Raw genomic sequence first — 19,665 nt, forward strand, 5'->3', positions numbered from 1 at the left:
GAGGTCTGTTTAAGGCAGTGGTTATTCGTTTTTCTCTGGTCTTTTTTTTTTATTTCTTCAGGCAATACAATAATGTCTCTCACTAATTGCCAAACAAGTGTTGCTCTTCTAACTGTGAGTCGGAGAGGTGTCAAATATGTGTAAAGTTCACACTGTTTGATTGGGGTTAGTGAAAAAGAGAGAGAAATTGTAGAACTATGTAATTTCTCTGCGAAGGTTTGAGGCTACAAGATGACATGCAAAAACAAAAAAATAAAATAAAATAAAAAAAATAAGAGCTTCTCAACATAAAACCTTTTGACCTTAGAAGTTATCAGAGAGAGCCTAAAGATAAAGTATTTGCACAGATAAATTTTAATGAACTCAGACTTACTGTGACTGAAAGGTTTTTAACTTGGAAACAAACAAGATAAAAGCCTAAAATATAAAAATGGTTTGGCAAGGACTTCAAAGCTAAATCTATGTGGGTATTTTTTTTTTCTGTATTTTCATCTCATTGAAAGTTTAACATCATGATATTTTCACCAGCAGATGAGAGACATTTTGCAAAAACAACTTTCCAACTTCATTGTGTACACAAAACATTTATGGTACAGTTACACAAACTAATGGATTCAGTGAGAGGAAATGTAACAAAATATGGATTGAAAATATATATAAAAAACCCCAAAACATTCAGCCTAGTGAAGCACTAATTGCTGCCTGTTTTACTGTGATATTTTTTAAGTGAAGTCTGACTTTTCAGGCAAACAAAATAAATGTTAGAACTTAGGTAATTTAGCTTAAAAGGTAATTTAGTTTTTCAGATAAATAAGATAAATTAGTTAAGTACTGTGTAATTAGCTATTTTGATTGCTTAATTATCTTGGAGCTACCTTAAGGAACATTTTAATGAACTCAAAATTCCTGTGACTGACAGGACTTGAAACAGACCAGAACAGCAATGTAAAAAATGAAATTATTTGATAAAGACTGTAAAGCTAAATTATTGAAAAAGGTTTCACTGACGACACAGAGGGTGATTTTGAGATTCAGGCCATTGAATCACCAATTTCTGTCTGTTTTGATGTGACAGGTTTTAGGTGAGGTGACTTTTTTTTGCCAGCAAAGTAAGTGTTAAAGTTTATTCAATTTATCTAAAAAGCGAATTTAGTTGTTTAAATAATTAAGACTATTTAGTTAAATATTTTCTAACTAAATAACCTATTTTGATGCCAAATTTGCTTTTAGCTAATTTTACTAAATCGGACCAAAGGCTGTTTAGCTATTTAACTGTTTAATAAGCTAAACATAGCTAGATTGTTAATTGAACTATTCATTTAATCAAGATTAAACAGCCAAACAGATGATTTCAATGAACTGGCAATTTTGCGTTTTTTTTTTTTTTTTTTAGACTAATTAGGAATTTTAGTTATTTTGCTTTTTACCTGAATTTTTACCTGAAAATTTTTTTCCCTTATCAAAATTTAGGCAAGCTATTTAAATAGCTATTTAAAAAGTTAGCAAATTTGGACAGCTAATTAGGCTTAGACAGCTAAACTGTAAAGTATTTGATTCTTAAATTGCTAAATAATTCAGTTAAATACGACGCTGTCATAAAAAACTTGTTTAGAAGGCTTAACTCTCTACTAGCTTTTGTTAATTCATCATAACAGATGAACAAAAAAAGGAAACTGTACAATTGCTTTCTAAATGTGATTACATGTTGCGAGTAGATCCAGACTGCACTATGATATGATTACAGTTGAAAAATGCCTCAGAAAGATTCTTAAAAAATGAATTTCGCTATAGGAAGTGAATAAAGACCAACTTCTTAAATAAAACTGACAATTTTACAACAAGTAACAAAACCCAATAAATGACTTCCAAAGCTATAGAGGAAATGTTTACATGATGTATTATGACTAAATAAGACTATCTTTTAAGAAACAAAGCATGTCCCTTTCTAATCCCAAGTATCTTGATTATGGGCTTTAATCAACATTTCGCGTTACCACCTTACTTTTCAGGTTTAATGTGGAATTTTTGAGAGGTACCAGGTGATGACTCTGCTTAATGAGAGGTTTGCAGTTAGGTATCATTTTTAAGCAAAAATAATGAAAATTAATTCGCAAAATTAGCACTTAGCATAGCTGTGAGCATTTTCTCATGTGGTTGTGAAAAACCTACACGTTCCACATATTACGTGAAGCAGTGATCAGAGTAAGGCAACACTTAAAAGAAAATGCTATAAAGAGAAAGCAATGAAGCAGCAGCAATGAAGAGGTAAAAATTACACTGAATCTATCACTTGCTGTGGTGGATAATAATGGTTTTCATCTTCTCTCTGTCATAGATGCTATGGTACGTTCACCCCTCAAGATATTACTTAGCTGGTATAATACTACCTGAGCTGAATAAAAAAAATATTTCATTGTTAATTTAATTTGAAATGACAATTTTGAGCTTTACAACACCAGGTAGCGTAGACATTTAGAGTTTGTGTAATCTCTTTTCATCATGGCACACTGGATGCATCCCTTTACTCAAAAATAAGTTGTCTTTCCTGTTGTGGTATGCATTTTTGAATTTTTGTGGATATTGTGGAGACATTACAGATTTAAAGTTGTCAAAGAACACATCAATGTTTATCTATGCAATAATGCAAAACATCAGTAAAGAAATTGACAAAAATTGATTGTGCCATTTGGGACTCAGAACCACGTGAAATGGCAACAAACAGAAAGATATTTGGTCATTTTAAACACTTCAAGCTTCTATAGGGTACACACCACTGTGGCGTTAATCGAAAACCTGCCACGATTTTATCTTACATTACCTTCTTGCACTAATGGTCCTTAGTAATGAAATGCAGCTGTAAATAAGTGCTAGAAGTAGATTGAAAATCCTCATCAGCAAACATTTCATTCTAAATGAGTTAAAGTGGATATGTACTGAAGCATATTGCATTCATCAAAGGAAAAAAAAAATCAGCTTATCTCATAATTACGAGATCAATATCTCGTTATTATGAGATCTTATCTCGTAATTATGAGATCTTTTCTCATAATAATGAGATATGATCCCATAATATTGAGACCAGGGTCTCAGAATTAAGAGATCAAAATCTCGTAATTATAAGATCTTATCTCGTAATTATGAGAAAAGATACCATATTACGATACAAGATCTAATAATTGCGAGATACTGATCTATCTAATTATGAGATAAGCTGTCTGATTTTTTTTCTTTAGTGAATGCAATACGCTTCAATGGAAATAAAATGGTTAACCAAACTAAATTCATAAGTTTGTGTCTTATTATTATTCATAATTATTTTACAAACGTGAAAAACATAGATGTAAAAGAAAAAAAGTAGTATTGTTTTATGCATTTTTGGCAAGGGCCTGGCCATGTTGCAGTACTCGAAGCAGTGACATGGATCGGTTCGCTCTGTAGCTCTGAATCCATTGTAAATAACAGCTATACTTCACCGCCATAAAAAAACAAAGCATCTAAATTCCATTGCTTATGTTTTAGAACCCATTGAGCATTTGGCTTGAGATCTGGTAAGGAGAGAACAGACAGCTGTGAACTATCAATGCTACTGATCCACCCAACCTTGTGAGGATGCACATGCGCAGACTGATAGCACAACACAAGTTGCAGATACAGTAGATAACTCTGCAGTATCTGGATGCGCTACGGTCAGATTTCTCACACCAGTACATGTGTTTGTGATGGAGCAGGGTGGCAATGCTGTTGTTCACCTATGCCAACTGTGATTAAGTCCATCTTCAGTCAGGAGGCTGACCTGCATCAGGTACTGTGTGGATTGTGGATTGTACATTACCAAGGTTTGCTCATTTGAATTGGTGGTCATTAGTATTAGGGATTTAGATGCTCTAGGGTCCTTTCAGTTTCCCCTTCCATCATACCACATTTCTGAGCTATTTTATGGTTGTAAAGTATAGTGGATATTTCCAATTTATTCAACCAGAAGGTACAGAGGAAACCAACCCGTAATGTCACTGCATAGAGTATTGTATTATGGTGGCGCCTTTGCCAATAATTTAAAAATCAATGCTGCGTTTTTTCTTTAAAGTAATATTTTTCACAATTGTAATATAATAGCTGATAATATTATATTACAATCTCGTAAATGAAGCAAGTTGGGTTAATTGTGTCATTTCCACTTTAAAGGGACAAGGAAGCAATATTGACAATGGGTTCAGAGCATGTTTCTGTCTAGATCACATAATCTTTGAGGGAGTGGCTGCATCTTACAGCTTGATTTAAACCCCATACAGATACATATCACGTTACTGTTTCTCATCATTTGGACTTCTTTAGCAAATACATTCAAAGATATGCAAGATTATCCAAACTGCTAAAGTAAGTAATAAACAGTGGGCCTGAATTTGAAGAGGGCCTTGTATTATCTGACGGAATATATGACAACCAATTAGACCTGCATCTAAATATGATAAACTTGGAGGCACCACAGGATTTTGGCCAAACAGAAAGAAACACTGTGATATTGGGTTTCATTTACTAAACTCTGGAAATGACTTAAGAAAAAAGTGTGACTGATCTGGCCTTTCATATATCTGATTACACAAGCTAAAAGCTAGTTGCAGCACACACTGATAAACACCAGACCCTTTTCTATGTCTTCTGAATGCCAATTGCAACAAAGGATCAAGTAGAGTACATGGAGAAAGTATTCAATCCAACAAGCATGTGAATATAAACCAACAAAAGAAATAGAACAAGGCACAAAATTCTCTGTAAAATAATTAACCTGTACATAATAGGACCCAGCAGTCCAGAAAGGGTCGGATAGGAGACCAAGTAACGGCTCTTTTTCCCACACGTCTATGCCATTCTTGCTTTTCTCCGTGTTTTACCCTCCTTTCTTTTTTTACCCTAACCCAAGCCATCTTGTTACCAATCAATGCTGGACACAGTGCTCCCACAGCATCCCAAACCACCACTCCAGGCCCGCCTAGTTTAGATGTAATACTCCTTCTTCTCATCTGTGTTGTTGTGCCCCCCCTCAGCGTTGATGATTGCTGTGTCTGCATCAGCCGCATCGTCTGCTCCTTTGGCTTCATGTGTGAAGTAAGTTCCTGCAAAAAAAGGTGCCAGACAAATTAGCAGGCAGACAACTCCACCTCCCTATACTCTTCAACTCTATGGCACGCTTTCTCCAAATAAAGCACTTAAACACTTAACAATGTGTTAGCAATCCAGAGTGGTTGCAGTGCTGGTGCTTTACCTTTGTGTCTGGCAAAGTACCGCCCGAGCACAATGAGTGCACAGAGGATTGCAAACATCACAACGGCAACGACTCCTCCAATGACAGCATGGTCGATTTTCTGTGGTGCTCCCTCACCAGCTCTGGAGTCTTAACAAAAAGGAAAAAAAATAAACAAAAAATAACAAAATTAACATTGTTATGAACCTCCCCAGCCAGTAAAAGCAGTAAAAATGCAGCATAATGCACATGCACATAAACCACAGCCATGAGTGTGCAAAATGAATGTTCGAGTGAGCCAATCAAAAGATCTTGAGAGAAAATAAATAAGAGGAATCTTTGTAAATACGTGTACCTGTAGAAAAATGTACGCAGTGTAACCCTATAGTAAAAACTTTAACAATTTCTTTTTCAGTGAAAACTAAAATGCAGTTTTTTATTACAAATGCCACAGTAATAAACTGCACCCACAATAATAAACTTCAACCCAGGAAAGTCCTACAAAACTATGTCATATGAATCATTTCTACAGGTTTAAATTAAGTTAATTTAAGTTGAAAGGTGTGTCGGGAGCAGTTACTATCTGATGAATTCTATATAAACTTGGATATAAATATAAAGTGGCACAAAGCCTTTCTCTTAGCCACTTTGTAAAGGTGCAAAAAGATTAGAGTGTCATTTAGATAAGGAAGATGGAGGGCGGTCATATAACATCTGAATGGGGCTACTCAGCAATATAAGTCTTTATTCACAATCAGAACCAAAACGATTGGAACTTTAAAAAAGTTAAGTGTGAAACCCATTTCATTATAAAACACAGTCATAAGGATGTTGAAGGACGTGAAAAATGTCAGAAATTACACTGTTGAAGAACTTAAGTAAGAATGCCATCCAATGGTCATCTATTCACCATAATCTGCCAGTTGTAAAAGGATGGTGACAGGTAGAAAGCTTTTCTGACCTACCATCACATTTGTAGACTTGCAATCTTAGTTAAATCCTACTAAAACTTTAAAGTGATATTCCGCAATTTGTTCAAATGAACAAAATTCAATGGAAAATTCCCTTATGACCACTGTTAACTCTGGTGACAGATATGCAATTCCGTGTGCCCAGGGGATGCTTTAACAAAGCGAAGCAAAGTGATTTTTGTAAACAATTAGAACAAAGTGATAACTGGCACCTGGAGATCCAAATCCAAAACATTTGACAAAATCAAAATACTTTTCCAGACATGAGACCAACCTTCCTCCATTGCCTTCTGTCTCAAAAGTTAAATACTATAGAAAAGCTTTGGCCTTTGCAGAACAGAAAACAGCATAGACCTTAGACTCTGGATAGTCTAACGTCCTAGACTCAAGTCCTTGAAGACCAGTGTCCCTATTTTTTTGTTCTCTGCACTTTTACACCTATGACATTATGCTGGATAAATTGTATTTGATATTTGTATAAATAACAAAATTTAACCCTTGATATTTTTTGCAGTCTCTTTTGTCAAAAAAAAGGATATATGTAAAAAAAAAAAAAAAAAAAAAAAAAAAAACTGCTTTCTTAAGCAGGGACAGTAAGAAAACAGTCCAAAATTTTAAACTCCAGTTTTTACTTCAATCTCAGCAATGCTTTAAGGTTATCCCAGCCTCCTTGAGTGAGTAACACTGAAAAAAATTAAGCCAGTTNACCTATGACATTATGCTGGATAAATTGTATTTGATATTTGTATAAATAACAAAATTTAACCCTTGATATTTTTTGCAGTCTCTTTTGTAAAAAAAAAGGATATATAAAAAAAAAAAAAAAAAAAAAAAAAAAGCAAAACTTAAATGCACAAAAAATTGTATTCAAATATTTTATAATTTTAAACTCCAGTTTTTACTTCAATCTCAGCAATGCTTTAAGGTTATCCCAGCCTCCTTGAGTGAGTAACACTGAAAAAAATTAAGCCAGTTATTTTACCATGAAACAGCGGACACTGTCTGCTATTTCAGCGAGAATTCACACACTGTAAGATACAATGTGATTTAGGAGGCAATTTCTGGAAGTTATAGACCTCAATAATGAGAAAGAGACACACGTCTGAAGATAAATTGGTATTTGGCGTCCTCGCACGAAGAAATACACGACTGCCTCAGGTGTCAGTGAGTATCACTGTCCAGCACTTAGCCAGATTTATCCGTGCACCACTGACGTACAAGGCAAAATCAGAAGCCCTTAAATTTCCAGTCTTAGAATAGTTCAGAGGCATTTATCAATAGTCTATATCTGTGCACATTTGGGCTGATTGAGGAGTGATGGGTGAGGGGAATGGCTGCACTGTTCTTTGCTGCATGAGAGAGCAGCTCAATTTTCCATCAATCTCTCCAGTCATGCTCTGAACTTGAACGATTTTGATAAAAGACGAGCTGAGAGTGCAGAATTTCTCTCAACACGGCAAAGGCGTAATAAGCTGACTTGAAGGGTCTGAGACGTGACAGTCACATCTCAACCTAAAAAAAATAAAAATCCACAACATCTCTTTCAGTCTGCTTACCATCAGCTAGTGTTGAAACGATTTCTTCAATAAAACTAATTAATAGGAACGTTTCGATTCAGTTGAGCGCCCTGCTAAAATGGATTCATTTTCAACAGGGGAGCACAGTTGTTGTGCGTTGAAGCCCGTACAAGGCGCAGTTTGTTTACTGTATCAAGGATGTCAGGATAGCACAACTCTTTCCCAGAAGAGATGAAACAGCCCATGCTCCATGCTAATGAACATGCTCTCGCTAAATGGCCTGTGCACCGTCCTGTCTCATCTTTCTTCCCTTTCCCCCCGCCTTCCTCCCATCCTCCTGCCCTCACCTTGCTCACCCCTGTCTTTCGTTTGACACATTCTGGAGGAAACAAGCGGAGGTCTTGACTGTTTCCGTGCACCAAGGGAGAGTTTGATTTAACAAGTAGGAAAAATTCATCCAGAGTCAGCAGCAAGACACTATCACAAAAATGTCAGAGAATAACTTAAAATCCCCTAACACCAGCAGTATCAGCTGCTATGGTTGGTTGCATTTCATGTTGCCTGCATTAGGCACACTGCTGAACACTGGTTTCCTGTTCATCAGTTCTGTATTTACTACAGAGGTGAGCTGTAAAAAAAACATGACCTAAAATCCAATGCAAGCACACACAGTAAATATCTAACTTTTGTTCATTTTGTGAAGTCTGACTTAATGTAAGATTTTTAAACATGCGGTGCAATGCCAAGCAGCTCAAGCTCATTGTAAGATGACCTTAAAGGTGTTTACTGACGAAGTACACCAACTCAGCCTAGTACACTCCTATACAAAAGTATTCAGTTACACATAGCTATAGTATGTGGGTAATCACATAATAAATATGTGATTTTCTTACCAAGTGAAGTTAAAAAAATAAAGTTCAGAACAAACTAGTATTGAAAAATGTGCTATAATAATAATAATCTTAAAATAGAAATGTATATATATATATATTGAAGTTTTAAATGATAGATTACAATTCAAGTGCATTTATATAATCATATTTCATCAGAAAGTTACTTCCAATAATATTGCAATTGTCACAGCACCATCTTAAAACTCAAAATTATCCTGATGAAAAGAAAACATCTATAAATCAGAATATGTGAAATAGATGTGTGGCTGTAAACTGGTGACAGAAAACAAAACAGTGAGCACATTTACCAAAAAGTACATCTGCTGAGAGGAAAAACCCCCAAAACATTTTGACCTAATATTGTAGTAAGAACGGGTTAAGTGAAAAAAGTGATACCGTACTACCAGCACAGGACTGGTTGCAGTTCTTAAAATTGAGCATAACTCAGGGTACTTTTAGGTCTATTGATAGATACTGGTTTGTTAAACCTCCTACCTTGCCCTCCTCACTTGGTTTATCACTGTAGATGTCTTGACTTTATAAATTTGAACTTGAGCAATAGACTTCTCTTTCACTTCTTTATCGTAGGTGGACATTGCCTCATCGGTCATGCATATGTCATGATTACCAAAAACTTGAATAGAACTTGGAAGGGAAAGTAAAATTAATCATAAATGGACTTTGAGTGATGTTGGTAAATTTCACAGTAAAATGCAACTTTTAGTTTAATTAAATTTTGTTTCCTTATATAGTGCAAATCTCAAGGCACTTTTCATGGTTATGTAATTAAATCATACAGGCAGATTGTTTTTTATTTAAAGATTTATTCACTCCTCCTGTTGAGGATGTGACTAAAGTAAACAGGCAATTTTGTTGTGTCAGTTACTTTGACAATGAAGAGAAAACTCCCATTTTATCATGAAAACCTCCAGAAGAACTAGGCTAAGTATTTTGCCACAACTTGTTATGGGTTTGAAAAGACAGATCACTCAAAACCTTAAATGGATGGTTCTATCTTTTTAGAGGAATTCAGATACCTGTTAATCGGCAGTCAGTATCTTACCAGATGTACACACAGCTGAATTTAGATGGTACCTTATTATGCAAATTGGGGAATGGAGAAACCTCTATTTCATCATTGTGAGGCACTAAACCAGACTGAAATTTGTGTCTGCTTCAGTTAGGGTTGCCAAAAGTATTTACATTTTCTAAATGTCAGCATAATATGTGAGGAATTATTTAATTTTGAGGTTTACAGAATAAATAAGGTGATTTAAAAACCCCAGATGTTTAACAAATACAGAATAAAAACCTAACATTAAACATCCTGATTGCAGCTGAAAAGAAAACCCTATACACAACGCAACAAGTACTTCATCATAAAAGCAACATGAGTCATATTAGAGTTTATAAATTCATTCAGGCAAAAGAGACATTTTTTGAAAATATGTTTTCTGGTCAGGTGGACTTAAAATTTAAGTTTTAGACAATATAACAATTGTGCATTTGTACATGCATTGTGCATTTGTACATGTATATATATATATATATATATATATATATATATATATATATATATATATATATATATAAAATACACTTTTCAATACCGACCTTAGTAAGAGAAGTCTGATTTAAACTCTGAGACTATAAAACAGCCTTTTGTCTTTTTGTGCAATCTATATAAACACCTGGTTTCAATTAAAATCAAATAAAGCATGAAGAAAATCTAGAGTTTGGCTTACTTTAATAAGCAGTTACACTGACTATTTTGTAAAAAGTACTCCATATCCAAAATGAGGCTGTCGAGACATCTAGGTAGATACTAACTGCTGATAACTACTTAGCAGAATCCAGCTTTAGACTTTGTGAAACCATCCATTTACATCAATGAATTTCAGATGGACGTGTTCCAACAAAATTGAAGCTTTTTTACTGATAACATGTAAATAAGGGATTTTTTTTCCATTGGAGGATGTCTCATAAACAAAATAATCTTTTTAAGCCTCCATGGCTGAGCAATTCCAATTTACAACTGTGACATACCAGTGACAGCCTTAAAAGCATTTGTTTTTGCATGCACTGCAGCGCCTGGAAATTGCCAAACAAGGCGGAGTATGAACATCACCACAACTTTTCTGAAACATTTATTGGGAGCAAGTGTTGGTGCTGAAAAAAAATAGAAGGGTTTACCATTTCTTAACAGTGTAGCTGATGACTTCAGATATACTCAATATTGATTTGAGCAGAAAAAATTATATGTGAGCTTTATCTGATTCCCTTTCCACTTGCATGTGGTAAACATACCCAGAGGTGACATTGCATCACTGAAGAAACTGATTAACACATGTGAGGAGAAACTACAAAGCAATCCAGAGCAGAGTCATAGACATCAGTATGTCAAAAAAGGCTATGTGTTACTACCTAAATCAAAAAGTTATTAGCCTTTTGGTGACAAGTATCATCTTTTCCTGGGTAAAAAAATTAAACGGGCATGTTGACTACATTATTTCAATAACGGATTAAATCATTAATTTGGACAATACTTTTTTTTTCTTATGTTCTGTGTGGTTAATACCCAGACAACATATTTTACTTTATTTTATTTTTTTTATTTGTGTCAAAATTTGAATTGATTACCTCAGCTGTCGAGCTCTATTGTTAATAGATTGTTTATTAATTAATACATGTGTCCCTGTATTGATTGTGCATTTACATACATGTATGTTTAATACATCTGGGAAGTACTTACATTGCAACTCTTTTTTATATTTATTCTTATGTAAAAACCTAATTCCAAGTGTTATTTGATTTTTTTTTTTTTTGAGATTGTTGAAAATTATAAAAAAATGGAAAATGTAGAAATCACAATGTATAGTCCTAATGGGGCATTTCTGGGCCAAAGGTATACATATTCTCTTGACTTAGATCTGGGTCCTCCATGGGGTCTCTTCCTAGTGGGAGGTGCCTGGAAAACATTGATAGAGGGGTGTAGAGAAGCTGATTATGATTATTTAAGTAACCAGTTAATCTAGCAATTATCTTTTAAAATTATTCTAAAATGAGTTAGCCACAGATAATCAAAATACACAAATCAACAGATATAAGAACTAAAAAACACAAAAAGATATTTATTACAATTGACTAAAACATATAAAGCACCAAAGTGGACACAGCTTGGAATGGCTACTTTTTCCATTTTCTGAGGTTTTCAAAATGTATAGTTGAGAACTTGAGGTTATTTGAAAGTCCATCTCCCCAACCTCCCTGAATTTCTTTAATACAGAAGTTTTGCCTTCACAACCACAAATGTCCCTATGTCCATCTGCTTAAAGTACAGCCATATTCAGATCCAACCCAATGGGTACATGTGAGAAAATCTCCAGATGTGAACCAAAGGTCACTGAAATGAGTTCCTCCACCAAGCATCCCTAGCACACCTTCACAACCTGAGTTTATTGGTTGTGATTGTGATCATCAGGTGATGATTAGCTGAGAGCTCTGCAACTGTCTTCACCCCTGTGGCCAAGACAACACCTCAGGTCTTATGAATCAGTTACAAAATCTATTAACAACTAAGTAAAGTTATGAACCACTTTTGTTCAGATCTGGGCTGCCTTTCTTCACAATAACACACCCTTAGGTAATGATGTTTTGTCCCACATTGGTATTAAGACCCACCAGAAGAACCACTCCGGAGAGGGCCCCTTTCAGGATACCATTAAGAACGTTGGTTAATCTGAGCTGCTGTTTGGTTCATAAACACAGGTTTTACCAACTGATCTCTATTATTTCGCTGGATTGCCCGATAGTAGTATGGGGTTGAAGTGAAGCCACCGGCCACCATATTGGTACTCCCTATTTAGACCGGTCGAAATGTACACAATAGGGGTGCTACAGCATCAAACAACGATGATACTCTCATTTTCAGGGGGACTTAGGACTTTAAAAAAAAAGATAAATTCATCAGTCTGACACACTTGCTGTTTCATTGCATAAGTAGTTTACTTAACTTTGATTAAAAAAATAGGCACATCACATTGCATAGTCTTTATGAATTCAATGAAGTCATGTAATATAACATTATGCCAAAAGTTCTAAATTGATGATGTACATGAAATATATTAGCATTAGCATAACATATTTTAGCACATGACTTTTTCGAATGAGAGTTAAAAACAAACACTACAGTAATATTAGCATCAGCCACTTAATAAAGAGTTACTACATTGACAATTCACAGTGAATAACTTTCTATTTACTCTACTTTCTATTTTCTAATGTTAGACACAATGGCTAACTCAGTCAATATCTTCAAGTCAGTCTGAGATAGCCAGACTAATGTTACATACTATACTATGTAATACATTGGCACATATATGGATTTTCTTGGTAAGCACATCCACTGACAGTAAAATTACCTGTGAAACGACTTCCCATTGCCGGCAACCTGCTTGTTTTTGCAGCCAAATGCTACACACATAGGTATTTTTACTGCGCGCCTCCGTGGGAGGCGGTAGTACCAGCATGGCAAACGGTGGGTTCACCTTTTTAAGGCAATCAGCAATCCAGAGAATAAAAAGAAATCAGGGGTTTTGCCCCTTGCTCACTGGAGAAACCTCTGTTTGTAGCGCTGCTCTCTTACAGCAAAGGTTCTGAGTTCAACTCCCGGTCTAGGGTCTTTCTGCATGGAGTCTGCATGTTAGGTAATTGTCGTAAGGTGTGTGTGCATGGTTGAATGTCACTGTGTTTCCCTGCGACTGACTGACGACCTGTCCAGGGTGTACCCTGCCTCTTGCCCATAGATTGCTGGAGATAGGCACCAGCCCCATTGCAACCCTGACAGAATAAGCGGCAGAAGATGGATGGATGGATACACCTACATGATGCCTTATATATACAGCCGATAGTCAGCAAAGGACCACCATCCATATACTGGATGACCATTCACATCCGTGAGGCACATTTAGACATCAACAGATGCCATTGTTTAGATGTCTCTTCTCCCACATTGTCATGTTGTTGCAATTGATAAATAACTCTTTCTTTAGGCTAGAGTTTAACAAAGCAAATTTAAGCTCAAAAGAGTCATTTGGCTCACAGCCAGCAGATATTATCATAGCCACAATCAAATCAAGCTTTTACCAAATTGGTATCTTTGCATAGTCCTTTATTATCATTACTGTCATTTATCCTTCTTCCAATGTGGATCAGCTTGTTATTAAGCGCTCTAACATGTCCAGGATTAAGTTCCCCTGCAGCTGCCTATGCTCAGTGAACTGTTTTTTGCATTGATATTAACAGAAGGTGCTTGGAGGAGGAAGAAAACCTCCAAATGAGAGACAGTATCATTATGACAGCCTTTGTGGTCTCGCACTTGAATCAAGTAGAATTTGATTATGTCTGTAATGTGGCTGGCTGCTGTCCATATCCCCAGCGCAGCTCTTCCTTTTTCTCTCTCTCTGCTAGTGGCTTGATCAGAGTGAGCTGACATGCCCACACCGGCGTCCTGACAGGATGCGTGCAGTCGTGGAGATTTATAGGAGAATAAAGAGGATTTGCAACTGATGCCCGTGTCTGCATGGCTTGGAAATCTGCTCTGCTCAAGTCCTACTGTCACATGCTTTACAGCCGCACCTTTCCGTCTTCACACCAGAATGACTAATTGCTGCTCTGGTCAGTAACAGAGTTTGCTGTTAGATCCCTGTTGTCAGTGACAAGATCAGAGTAGTGAGGCTTTTCACAGGTTTATTACATTACTGTATTATTATTAAAATTTTTCAATTTGTTAAAATTTTTGCTGTTAATGTTGCACACCTATAATATGCTTTTCACAGGAAGGAATATGGCTGTTGGACAGTGCTTTTCAAAAATGCAGCGTTCATATCTTTTGTTCATGCTACCAGCACCACCACAAACTTCCATGTACTTTATGCAGCAGACCAAGGCACCCAATTTTATAAATGTGAAGTGGGTGATATCATTGAATAGTTCCTGTCAGTCAATACTTTGTAGAATAGCTTGGAGTTGTGATTCCACAAAAAATCTTCTGGGGTGTCCCTTAATGGGTTCTGCAAACCTAGATTGGATAGCATGTGTCTATCACCATCCATTTTTTAGTTGTTTTTTTTTATACACAGAGTTTGGGTCTGAACTAAGCAACTTTAATACATGTTTATGCTTCAGTCTATACAACCTCACTGGAGCTCAGTATGTGCATGAGTATGTTCTCTTGGACAGTACACCTCTTCTATTCTACCAAATCTTTTGCAGCCTGTAAGACATTTTATACATTTTTTATTCTTCTACATGTTTACTGTAATTGTTGTAGTCAATACCACACCAACCAAGACCAACGACTACAGAGACCAAGACAATATAGGGTCTTGGTCTCTAAATGTCTTCTTCTTGGCCTCTTGTTCTCAGTCGGTGTGATCTTCACTACAACACTATTTACTTTATCTCATGTTTGCCTTTTGCAAATCTTTCATAGAGTCCAGAGGAGTCAACTGCTTCTGTTTGTGCTGTAAGAAAGTATTCAACCTTAACTAACAAGTTCTGCATCTCCAGCAGAGTCAACCATCTTGGCTGTTATTCTGATTCATGTTCCATAACACCAGCCTACAGTTTCCGTATTCATTTGACAGACTGGACAATGCTCTATAAGATGCTCAAAGCCTGTGGTCTTCATGATGCTCCTGGCACAATGACTTGTTGGATTTTGAAGCAGGTTGGCTGTACTGGATCTATTTAAGAATAAAGATGGACATGTAGCATTGTTCTGTATCACTTGCAAAGAGAATAACCTTATTGTTTAATAGCTAAAATACTGAACAATGAGATTTGATTGTTCGACAAGGTCATTTACTTATTGAAGCCTAAAAGCAGTCAATTTCTGTTTAAGTTTGCATAATAGAACAGAAATGTATGTGGTTTTAAACTGTACAATCCTATCATAGCTCTTCAAAGTGCTTATTTTACAACATACTTCTACTTCATTCATTATCAACCTTGATACATGCACAAATTTTTCGATCACTCACACACTGTGAAGCTTATCAGTAGTAAAAGCATTGTAAAACGTCCTCTCCAGGGACACTTGAACACTTCCTTGGCTAAATTTCAGTGGCCTTGTCACTAATTAGATTTATAGAGACGATTGTCTAATGATGATTTGACAATATATAAATGTGAAAATGACCTTCCGTGGCTTATTATTCATTTCATTTGAAGGTTACTGAATAAAACTAAGTTAAACAGCTTGATGTGAACTTGAACAGCTCACCGCCCTGTCATTGTAGGAGTGTTACATGCTTTACGCATCAAGTAGTGCTTATTTACTATTTATTCTTCTTTCTGTGTAAGATTATTAACCCAGTAGAGACTAAGGAGAAGTAATGGCTGAGCAGAAAAAAAAAAAAAAAAACATATGAAGGTTCTATGCTTGTTAGACACAGGAAGGGTGAAGTAAGTTTCCTTTATGAGGAGAAAGCTAAGTAAAAGACTAAGCTATTTGGTAATATCTCAGTATCTTTGAGATGCACACTGGTGAAGTAAAAAACATTTTTTTGAGGGCGATTTCACTCCTAACAAATTGTCCAGTGGCCATTTGGAATAGATCATTAAAATGTGTTATTCTGCTTTCAAATACCGAAAGGCTAAGAGTGTAAGCTTGACTGAAACACACAAAAAAATACCTGAAGTGTGAAAAGGGGTATATATTTGAAATCTATATAATATTTGAAAACATCCCAGTCTTGTGTGAACAAGTATTTATCAAAGGCGGACTCCAGACCAGATTTCTGTCACTTTTTTCTGATAATACATTTTTAAAAATTGATACAGCTATACTCAATGATTGCTTCCCAACCGGACAAACCTGTTAAAATTTTCTCCTGGAAACCAGTGGTAAAATATAGTATCTTACTACTGAAATCTAGAAAAAAAACTGCCAATGCATTCCCAAAATACCATCACAAGACAGTTTGGGTTTGAGCAGAAACATGTTTTGTAAAACAGAGACATGAGAACGACCCTGAGTTCCTTTGTGTTCCTTTGCAGCCCCTGTGAAGGTTATAAGTCTATCACAGCTTGGCCAAAATAGCAGCAAAATGTACATATATCAGCAAACAGTTTAGATTAGTGCCATACAAAGAACTGGCCAGGATAATGCTTACTTGATACAAAGCTCCAACAGTCAACAGCTCTGTGTAATCTCTAAATATAGATGTTCAAAACATAGAATCTGTTACTTAAATACTGTTGCAAATACTGTGCACTTTACATGTATTCTAAGAAAAACAAAAGTTGCATGGTTACCATATTTGAAAAAAGGGGGAAAAAAGTGAAGCCAAAAATCTTTAAAACTGCTTGTTCTTAAATTGATGATTTTTTTTTTTAAATCCCTGAATCTTCATGCTTCCAAGAATTCATTTAAGCTCATTAAGTAAAACAAAAATCAATAAGAATAGAAGTACTGTACACACATCGACTGTTCATAGACATCTATTGGTTTAGAAAGGGCGACAAAAGTCAGTTTCAAGGCTTTAAGACAGACCAGAGAGTCATTATCCACAATTGGCAAAAACATTTTTTAGGTGAACCTCCACAGGAGTGGCAATCCCACAAATATTACCCCAAAAGTACATTGAGGACTCATTTAAAAGGGCACAAAAGAGCGCAGAGTAACATCTAAAGCCCAGAGGGTTTGCTTGCCTTAGTTGAGGTTCAGTCATTTAACAACAGAGAGACCGGACAAAAATTGCATGGGGACATTTTTTAATGAAAACTACTGCTAAGCAAAAGGAACACAAACCCAATCACACCAGTGAAAATCCTGGGCACTGACAAGAGTCATGGGGAACTGTTGGTAAGCTGTGTATGTCCTTCTATACCTTCTATATCATAATATAATCATATATTTATAAACATATATTTTAATATAATCATAATATTAAAACACCTCATAAAAAGAAAAAACATACCCATAAATAGTGGTAGTACTGTTGTACTGTGGAGCGGCCTTACTGCTTAAGGACCTTGAATTCTTGCCATAATCAACAGAAATATGAAATATGTTCTTTATAAGAAGATCTGAAGCACAGCATGCAAATATGTGAATCAAATGGCTCCAACAAGTCCAATCCTGGCTCAAGAAATACAATAACAGCCTTTTTTCTTAGAGGGTAAAGAGAGCAAAACTGTAACTTAATGCTATAGGGAAGTCATATTTAAATAGACAAGCCAAGGCAAATTTATTTGTATGGCACAATTCAGAACAAAGACAATGCAAAGTGCTTTACATGATTAAAATATAGGAAAATAAAACAGAATCAAAGCAAGTAGGAAAAAAAATAAAATAAAATAAAAAATGCAGAAACAAAAAAGAATATTAAAAACAGTTGGACTAAAGAAAATAAAAAAGTTGAACTAATGATGTTTTAGTTGAACTGTTTAACTAGAACAGTCGAAGGCAATCCTAAACAAATGTGTTTTTAGTCCTGATTTAAAGGAACTCAGGCTTTCCGCACTTTTACAGTTTTCTGGAAGTTTGTTCCAGATATGCGGAGCATAGGAACTAATTGCTGATTCTAGTTATGCAGAGCAGACTGGAGCCAGAAGACCTGAGTGGTCTGGAGGGTTGATACACTGATAGCAAGTATGTGATGTATTTAGGTGCTAAGCCATTCAGGGATTTATAGACTAACAGAAGTATGTTAAAGTCTATTCTCTGAGATACAGGGAGCCAGTGTAAGGACTTTAGAACTGGGGTGATGTGCTCGACTTTCTTAGTCTTAGTGAGGACACGGGCAGCAGCGTTCTGGATCAGCTGCAGCTGTCTGATCCACTTTTTAGGCAGACCTGTGAAAACGCCGTTGCAGTAATCAATTAGACTAAAAATAAACGCATGGATTAGTTTTTCCAGGTCATGCTGAGACATTAGTCCTTTAATCCTAAATTTCAAATCTTTAAATGTCAAATCATTCTGGCTTAAACGTGTATATAAATGTAGTCTTTATCAAACTATATTGTCCCCCGACCTCTGACATAAAACTCTCCTCCTCTTGCATGTTTCCGCTGTCCATAGTGTTACTTGACGGTTTCAAAGTCACCAATTTAGCGCAACTTGGTCCCCAATTTAATTTCCCATTGGGAAACTACTAGCACTAAGTTGCTAACTGGTTAGCGAGACGCTTCCGAGAAACCAGCAACAACCAAACGTGCTTACAAACCTTCCGCCAGAACAATCCCGACCCCGTGATAAACGACCATTCACATTCACTTTATTCACTCGTGTAAAGTCGTGCAACACTCGGGAGAATTTAGAAATGCAACGGCTGGAACAGCCGTTTCCCTACGACTTTAATGACAAACATAGAGTCTTCCTCTGTGTTTTGGAATCTGATAGTAGACCACTCTGAACCAACAGATTGAGAAGTTATGGAGTTACTTATACAGACAAGGCCACATTCATCCCTTTAGATCAGGGGTGTCAAACTGATTCCAGAAAGGTCCGTGTGGCTGCAGGTTTTTCTTTACAGCCAAGCAATAGCACACCAGACTTCATTCATCTCATCAAGTCATCATGTCCAGATTGGAATCCCTGAATGAGACGACTAGAGCCTGGTGTGCAATTGCTTGGTTGGAAAGAAAACCTACAGCCACACCGCCCTTTCTGGAACCAGTTTGACACCCCTGCTTTAGATGAAACCCTGCATCAGAGAAGCAAAAAAAGTCTGTTCAGGTTAATGTCATATCCGTTTTGTCGCAACAATGTCTAGGTTAGTCAGCTCTTGTCGTGGCAAGGTGAGATCAGACTGCTATAAAGCAATGCTCTCAATCATTCAATGACTGACTTGGCCCTCTCAAGTTGTGTAGGGGAGTTTTTGAGAGGAGCAGACTGCATTGAGCACCAAAAAGCACCAAGTGAGCACCATTAGCTGAGATCCCGGAGGAGCATGATCAGCAGAAACAAATGTTCATAATCAGTCAAGAATATACATCTTTATTTCCTAACTTCTCTCTTTTATCTCTACCCTCTCTGG

At 36.1% G+C, this 19,665-nt stretch overlaps 1 protein-coding gene across 2 annotated transcripts in view; it reads right to left on the bottom strand.

Annotated features, from left to right (window-relative positions):
* Positions 1 to 480: 480 nt before the first annotated feature.
* Positions 481 to 19,665, bottom strand: part of LOC107090344 (cell adhesion molecule 1-like) — a 254,939-nt gene continuing 235,754 nt past the window's right edge. For both annotated transcript variants that reach the window (XM_015383669.1, XM_015383678.1), the window contains 2 exons: positions 5,261 to 5,389; positions 481 to 5,111 (listed from right to left, as the gene is read on the bottom strand). In XM_015383669.1, the coding sequence (XP_015239155.1) occupies positions 4,993 to 5,111; positions 5,261 to 5,389 (248 nt within the window). In that variant the 3' untranslated portion in view covers positions 481 to 4,992. The remainder of the gene's footprint in view (positions 5,112 to 5,260; positions 5,390 to 19,665) is intronic.

Source organism: Cyprinodon variegatus, unplaced genomic scaffold, assembly GCF_000732505.1.
Source record: "Cyprinodon variegatus isolate N-32 unplaced genomic scaffold, C_variegatus-1.0 Scaffold14, whole genome shotgun sequence".
In the NCBI taxonomy this organism is placed as follows: Eukaryota; Metazoa; Chordata; class Actinopteri; order Cyprinodontiformes; family Cyprinodontidae; genus Cyprinodon; species Cyprinodon variegatus.